Source organism: Ascaphus truei, chromosome 4 (assembly GCF_040206685.1).
Source record: "Ascaphus truei isolate aAscTru1 chromosome 4, aAscTru1.hap1, whole genome shotgun sequence".
In the NCBI taxonomy this organism is placed as follows: domain Eukaryota; kingdom Metazoa; phylum Chordata; class Amphibia; order Anura; family Ascaphidae; genus Ascaphus; species Ascaphus truei.
The window spans coordinates 421,559,840-421,567,530 of NC_134486.1; the positions used below are offsets into that span (position 1 = coordinate 421,559,840).

At 59.4% G+C, this 7,691-nt stretch overlaps 1 protein-coding gene across 1 annotated transcript in view; it reads right to left on the reverse strand.

Moving 5' to 3' along the window:
- The window catches only part of TMEM151B (transmembrane protein 151B), a 25,294-nt gene extending 18,987 nt beyond the window's left edge, over nucleotides 1–6,307 (reverse strand). Inside the window, exon 1 of the mRNA XM_075595114.1 lies at nucleotides 5,693–6,307. Coding sequence (XP_075451229.1) covers nucleotides 5,693–6,307 — 615 coding nt within the window. The remainder of the gene's footprint in view (nucleotides 1–5,692) is intronic.
- Between the last annotated feature and the right edge of the window lie 1,384 nt (nucleotides 6,308–7,691).

Here is a 7,691-nt window from a genome sequence, read left to right on the forward strand (position 1 = left end):
GGAGAGACTCAGGCAGAGCCGCCGCGGGTCCGCAGCTCTGCCTGTCTGTGAGAGGGGGGGGGGGGAGGAGGAGAGTCTCAGGCAGAGCCGCCGCGGGTCCGCAGCTCTGCCTGTCTGTGAGGGGGGGGGGGGGCGGGAGGAGAGTCTCAGGCAGAGCCGCCGCGGGTCCGCAGCTCTGCCTGTCTGTGAGGGGGGGGGGGGGGGGGAGAGTCTCAGGCAGAGCCGCCGCGGGTCCGCAGCTCTGCCTGTCTGTGAGGGGGGGGGGGGGGAGGAGAGTCTCAGGCAGAGCCGCCGCGGGTCCGCAGCTCTGCCTGTCTGTGAGGGGGGGGGGGGGGAGGAGAGTCTCAGGCAGAGCCGCCGCGGGTCCGCAGCTCTGCCTGTCTGTGAGGGGGGGGGGGGGCTGTGAGGAGAGTCTCAGGCAGAGCCGCCGCGGGTCCGCAGCTCTGCCTGTCTGTGAGGGGGGGGGGGGGGAGGAGAGTCTCAGGCAGAGCCGCCGCGGGTCCGCAGCTCTGCCTGTCTGTGAGGGGGGGGGGGGGGAGGAGAGACTCAGGCAGAGCCGCCGCGGGTCCGCAGCTCTGCCTGTCTGTGAGGGGGGGGGGGGGAGGAGAGTCTCAGGCAGAGCCGCCGCGGGTCCGCAGCTCTGCCTGTCTGTGAGGGGGGGGGGGGGGAGGAGAGTCTCAGGCAGAGCCGCCGCGGGTCCGCAGCTCTGCCTGTCTGTGAGAGGGGGGGGGGGGGAGGAGAGTCTCAGGCAGAGCCGCCGCGGGTCCGCAGCTCTGCCTGTCTGTGAGGGGGGGGGGGGAGGAGAGTCTCAGGCAGAGCCGCCGCGGGTCCGCAGCTCTGCCTGTCTGTGAGAGGGGGGGGGGGGGGAGGAGAGACTCAGGCAGAGCCGCCGCGGGTCCGCAGCTCTGCCTGTCTGTGAGGGGGGGGGGGGGGAGGAGAGTCTCAGGCAGAGCCGCCGCGGGTCCGCAGCTCTGCCTGTCTGTGAGGGGGGGGGGAGGAGAGTCTCAGGCAGAGCCGCCGCGGGTCCGCAGCTCTGCCTGTCTGTGAGGGGGGGGGGGAGGAGAGTCTCAGGCAGAGCCGCCGCGGGTCCGCAGCTCTGCCTTTCTGTGAGGGGGGGGGGGGGGGAGGAGAGTCTCAGGCAGAGCCGCCGCGGGTCCGCAGCTCTGCCTGTCTGTGACTGTCTGTGAGGGGGGGGGGGGGGGGGGGGAGAGTCTCAGGCAGAGCCGCCGCGGGTCCGCAGCTCTGCCTGTCTGTGAGGGGGGGGGGGGGGGGAGGAGAGACTCAGGCAGAGCCGCCGCGGGTCCGCAGCTCTGCCTGTCTGTGAGGGGGGGGGGGGGGAGGAGAGTCTCAGGCAGAGCCGCCGCGGGTCCGCAGCTCTGCCTGTCTGTGAGGGGGGAGGGGGAGGAGAGTCTCAGGCAGAGCCGCCGCGGGTCCGCAGCTCTGCCTGTCTGTGAGGGGGGGGGGGGGGGAGGAGAGACTCAGGCAGAGCCGCCGCGGGTCCGCAGCTCTGCCTGTCTGTGAGTGGGGGGGGGGGGAGGAGGAGAGACTCAGGCAGAGCCGCCGCGGGTCCGCAGCTCTGCCTGTCTGTGAGAGGGGGGGGGGAGGAGAGACTCAGGCAGAGCCGCCGCGGGTCCGCAGCTCTGCCTGTCTGTGAGGGGGGGGGGGAGGAGAGTCTCAGGCAGAGCCGCCGCGGGTCCGCAGCTCTGCCTGTCTGTGAGGGGGGGGGGTGAGGAGAGTCTCAGGCAGAGACGCCGCGGGTCCGCAGCTCTGCCTGTCTGTGAGGGGGGGGGGGGGGGAGAGACTCAGGCAGAGCCGCCGCGGGTCCGCAGCTCTGCCTGTCTGTGAGAGGGGGGGGGGGAGGAGGAGAGTCTCAGGCAGAGCCGCCGCGGGTCCGCAGCTCTGCCTGTCTGTGAGGGGGGGGGGGGGGGAGGAGAGTCTCAGGCAGAGCCGCCGCGGGTCCGCAGCTCTGCCTGTCTGTGAGGGGGGGGGGGGAGGAGAGTCTCAGGCAGAGCCGCCGCGGGTCCGCAGCTCTGCCTGTCTGTGAGGGGGGGGGGGGGGGAGGAGAGTCTCAGGCAGAGCCGCCGCGGGTCCGCAGCTCTGCCTGTCTGTGAGGGGGGGGGGGGGGGTGTGAGGAGAGTCTCAGGCAGAGCCGCCGCGGGTCCGCAGCTCTGCCTGTCTGTGAGGGGGGGGGTGAGGAGAGTCTCAGGCAGAGCCGCCGCGGGTCCGCAGCTCTGCCTGTCTGTGAGAGGGGGGGGGGGAGGAGAGTCTCAGGCAGAGCCGCCGCGGGTCCGCAGCTCTGCCTGTCTGTGAGAGGGGGGGGGGGGGAGGAGAGTCTCAGGCAGAGCCGCCGCGGGTCCGCAGCTCTGCCTGTCTGTGAGGGGGGGGGGGAGGAGAGTCTCAGGCAGAGCCGCCGCGGGTCCGCAGCTCTGCCTGTCTGTGAGGGGGGGGGGGGGAGGAGAGTCTCAGGCAGAGCCGCTGCGGGTCCGCAGCTCTGCCTGTCTGTGAGGGGGGGGGGGGGAGGAGAGTCTCAGGCAGAGCCGCCGCGGGTCCGCAGCTCTGCCTGTCTGTGAGGGGGGGGGGGAGGAGAGTCTCAGGCAGAGCCGCCGCGGGTCCGCAGCTCTGCCTGTCTGTGAGGGGGGGGGGGGGAGGAGAGTCTCAGGCAGAGCCGCCGCGGATCCGCAGCTCTGCCTGTCTGTGAGGGGGGGGGGAGAGGAGAGTCTCAGGCAGAGCCGCCGCGGGTCCGCAGCTCTGCCTGTCTGTGAGAGGGGGGGGGGGAGGAGAGTCTCAGGCAGAGCCGCCGCGGGTCCGCAGCTCTGCCTGTCTGTGAGAGGGGGGGGGAGGAGAGACTCAGGCAGAGCCGCCGCGGGTCCGCAGCTCTGCCTGTCTGTGAGGGGGGGGGGGAGGAGAGTCTCAGGCAGAGCCGCCGCGGGTCCGCAGCTCTGCCTGTCTGTGAGGGGGGGGGGGGAGGAGAGTCTCAGGCAGAGCCGCCGCGGGTCCGCAGCTCTGCCTGTCTGTGAGGGGGGGGGGGGAGGAGAGTCTCAGGCAGAGCCGCCGCGGGTCCGCAGCTCTGCCTGTCTGTGAGGGGGGGGGGGGAGGAGAGTCTCAGGCAGAGCCGCCGCGGGTCCGCAGCTCTGCCTGTCTGTGAGGGGGGGGGGAGGAGAGTCTCAGGCAGAGCCGCCGCGGGTCCGCAGCTCTGCCTGTCTGTGAGGGGGGGGAGGAGAGTCTCAGGCAGAGCCACCGCGGGTCCGCAGCTCTGCCTGTCTGTGAGGAGGGGGGGGGGAGGAGAGTCTCAGGCAGAGCCGCCGCGGGTCCGCAGCTCTGCCTGTCTGTGAGGGGGGGGGGGGAGGAGAGTCTCAGGCAGAGCCGCCGCGGGTCCGCAGCTCTGCCTGTCTGTGAGGGGGGGGGGGGAGGAGAGTCTCAGGCAGAGCCGCCGCGGGTCCGCAGCTCTGCCTGTCTGTGAGGGGGGGGGGGGGGAGGAGAGACTCAGGCAGAGCCGCCGCGGGTCCGCAGCTCTGCCTGTCTGTGAGGGGGGGGGGGGAGGAGGAGAGTCTCAGGCAGAGCCGCCGCGGGTCCGCAGCTCTGCCTGTCTGTGAGGGGGGGGGGGGGAGGAGAGTCTCAGGCAGAGCCGCCGCGGGTCCGCAGCTCTGCCTGTGTGTGAGGGGGGGGGGGGGAGGAGAGTCTCAGGCAGAGCCGCCGCGGGTCCGCAGCTCTGCCTGTCTGTGAGGGGGGGGGGGGGGGAGGAGAGACTCAGGCAGAGCCGCCGCGGGTCCGCAGCTCTGCCTGTCTGTGAGGGGGGGGAGGAGAGTCTCAGGCAGAGCCGCCGCGGGTCCGCAGCTCTGCCTGCCTTTGAGGGGGGGGGAGTCAGGAGAGAGGGGGCAGGACACAGAAAGAGAGACACACATACAGTGACAGATACACACACATACATATATACACACACACACACACACTGACTGACACACATACACACACACACTGACTGACACACATACACACACACTGACTGACACACATGCACACACACTGACACATACACACACACTGACTGACACACACACACACACACACACACACACACTGACTGACACATACACACACACACACTGACTGTGAATAGGTTAGGGGGATGTGTGAGGTGCAGGGGGGCTGCGCATACGTCACACGGTCACACGCACGCACACGGTCACACACACGCACATGGTCACGCACACACGCACAGTCACACGCACACACACACAGTCACACGCACACACACACAGTCAGTCACACACACAGTCAGTCGCGCACACAGTCAGTCGCGCACACAGTCAGTCGCGCACACAGTCAGTCGCGCGCACACGCACTGTCACGTGCACCGTGCACTGTCACGCACACACCACTGTCACGCGCACAGTCACACACAGTCACACAGTAACACGCACAGTCACACGCACAGTCACACAGTCACACGCACACACACACAGTCACACGCACACACACACAGTCACGCACACACACACACACACGAGGAATTCACGCTTAGTGCAAATACAAGGGATGTGTACGCATGTTCTAAGTCAAATTTATTTGCGTTTTGTCAATGAAATTGTATTTTGATTTTTAATTAAAACATCACCAATACAAATACAATTTCTGTGACAAAAGTCAAAGAAGTTTCACTTACTATGTGCGTGCACAGCACACACAGCTTTTTTTTCCGTATTTTGGACGCTAGTGGTTCAATCGTGAGGGCAAAGAGGAGGGGGGACAAGGGGCAACCTTGGCGTGTACCGTTTTTGATGTGGAACCTCTCAGAGTTTCCGCCAGGGAGTCTAACCGTGGCGTACGGATTCTGATAGAGTGCCCTGACTCCCTGAAGAAATTAATCTTTGAAACCAAATTTTATCAATGTTTGGTCCAGGAAAAGCCAGTCTATTCTGTCGAATGCCTTCTCCGCATCCAAGCTTAATAACATTGCCTTTGACCCTGACATATGGACATGGTCGACTATATTTATGATTTTCCGGGTATTATCCGAGGCCTGGCGGCCCGAGACAAACCCGACCTGGTCTGTGTGGATTAGTCTAGGTAAGATGGGGTTGAGCCTGTTCGCCATTATTTTGCTATACAATTTCAGATCATTGTTCAGTAATGATATTGGTCTGTAGCTTCCGCATTGGGTTGGGTCCTTCCCTTCTTTATGTATTATGGCCAGATTAGCTGTTGACATTGATGGTGGGATAGGATTACCTTCTAAAAATGAGTTGAACAAATTCAGTAAGTGAGCAGACAATATGGGTAAAAATTTCTTATAGTAGACATTTGTGAAGCCATCAGGGCCCGGCGTTTTGGAAATTTTTGATGCTTTTACAGCTGCTTTCAATTCCTCTAGTGATATTTTAGCGTTTAGAGTGGCCTGTTCCAGCTCCGTAAGGGAGGGGAACTCACAATTATCCAGGTAATCTACTATAGGCGCTAGTTCGTCGTTATTTAGGTTAGCAGGGTGAGCCCTCAGATTATATAATTTGGTGTAAAATTTAGTGCATTCTTCTGCTATTTTTTTTCCATTATAAAGTGTTTCACCAGATCTATTTTTAATCGCCGTTATTTGTGATCTTTTTTGTACACCACGTAACTTACTGGCAAGAAGTCTATCGGCCTTATTCCCCTTATCATAATACCTCTGACCCGTCCATTTGAGAGCTTTTTCTACACTTTCCAATTGGATCTCTTTCAAATCTGTTCTAGCAGATGTCAGCCGTTTATAAATTTTCCGAGAGGGATTTGATTTGTGTTGCTGCTCTAGTTTGATAATTTTTTCTGTAAGCTCTTTAGTTAATTTAGCTTTAACTTTTTTCCTGTGGGAGGCTATTGAGATGAGATTTCCTCGAAATGTCGCCTTATGGGCTTCCCACAGGATTGCTGGAGATGTGACCAAACCTACGTTTATTCTAAAGTAGTCCTTAAGGGATTTCTTAATCTCCTTTTCTATCTCGGGGTGGTTCAATAAGGAGTCATTTAATTTCCAGCTATATGAGACTACTTTGACAAATGGAATGGATAGGGTCAGGGTGATGGGAGCATGATCCGACCACGTAATGGGTCCAATCTCTGAGTTAGCGGCGGCCTCTTGGACATTCTTGGTTGCAAGGAAGTAATCGATGCGGGAATAGGACTGGTGCGGGGCCGAGTAAAAAGTGAAATCTCTTTGCCCCTGGTGTTGTGCTCTCCAGATGCCTACCAAAGAAAAGTTCCCCATAATATCTTTAAATTTTTTCCCCAGTCTTTGGGATTGGGTTGAGTGAGGACGTCCTGGGGTAGACGACATCACGTTCCAGGGGGGGCATGGGGGTACCAGATATAAATAAATATTACCAAGCCGCCCAACTAAAACAGGCAGTAATGTGGAACACAGACCCAGCCCTTTGTTGCTGGGTTCAAATAGAGTCCTATTATGCCAAACTGCCTTCTCTATTAGCCTGCCTCTGGAGTCTGGACAGAGGAGATAAACAATCTCATAACCTCAAATTAAAGGCTACGATACATACGTGGGAAGTCTGGTCTAAATGTAAGACTAGATACGGTCTGTCCACTTCTAGTTCCCAATTGATGCCCATCCTAAATATCCCAAAATTCCCACCAGGATGCGGATCCAAGCTGTTCGACCAACTCAGTGTGGGAGGAATTGGGGCGATTGCTGATCTTTTAAGCCTTGGGAAGCTTCTGAGCTATCAAGATTTAAGGGCCAAATATAACATTAAAGAATTAGATACATTTAAGTACCTCCAAATCAGACATTTTATTCAAAAAACATGCCCACTCCCAGAATTCCCTCCTCTCACAAAGTTTGAATATCTCTGTAAAACTAAGACCCATCAAAAAGGTCTAATCTCGGAAATATACAGTGAGCTGGAAAGATCGTCGACACGACTATATGGTCAAATGGGCGGCAGATCTGAATATTGGTATAGACAGAGAGACGTGGGAAGAAATCTGGGAGGCAGCCTCAGAAACTTCTATATGCACCACAACAAAAGAGAATATTTATAAAATCATGTTCTACTGGTATCTTACTCCAGCACGATTAAACCAAATCTACCCCCTGGCATCGGATCTATGTTGGAGAGGTTGTGGTCATAGAGGGGACATGGCCCACATCTGGTGGACGTGCCCGGAAATTGTGAAATACTGGTCCAAGGTCCAAATTTTGATAAAAGAGGTCTCTGACCTGGAACTGCCTATCGAACCACTAACCTTCCTATTGGCTAGGCCGATGCCCGGAATCGACCGGCCAACTAGGAAATTAATCGCCTTTATTCTCACCGCGGCTAGATGTGGAATAGCGGCCTCCTGGAAGAGAATAACCACACCTGCTATAGGGACGATAAAAAGAGAATCAGTGAGGTGATGCTCATGGAGAAGCTAACTGCTACCCTCAAACAAAACCTACTTGCGTTCTACACGATTTGGGAGCCCTGGATTCTATTTACTAGATGAGCGTGCCGGGAGTCAAACCCATAGATACGTTGTCCCCCCAGACAGAAAGAATAGAGGTGTAGAAAATCTTGTCTTCAAAACAAGCCAATAGGAACCCCCGACTGCCAGGGTGGGCACCACCACCCCCCCTCCCTCCTTCCTCCCCCTCCCCCCCCTTCTTTTGTTACCCCCTTCCCTCTGCCTTCCTTCTCTGAAGGCTCCCCCCTCACTATGAC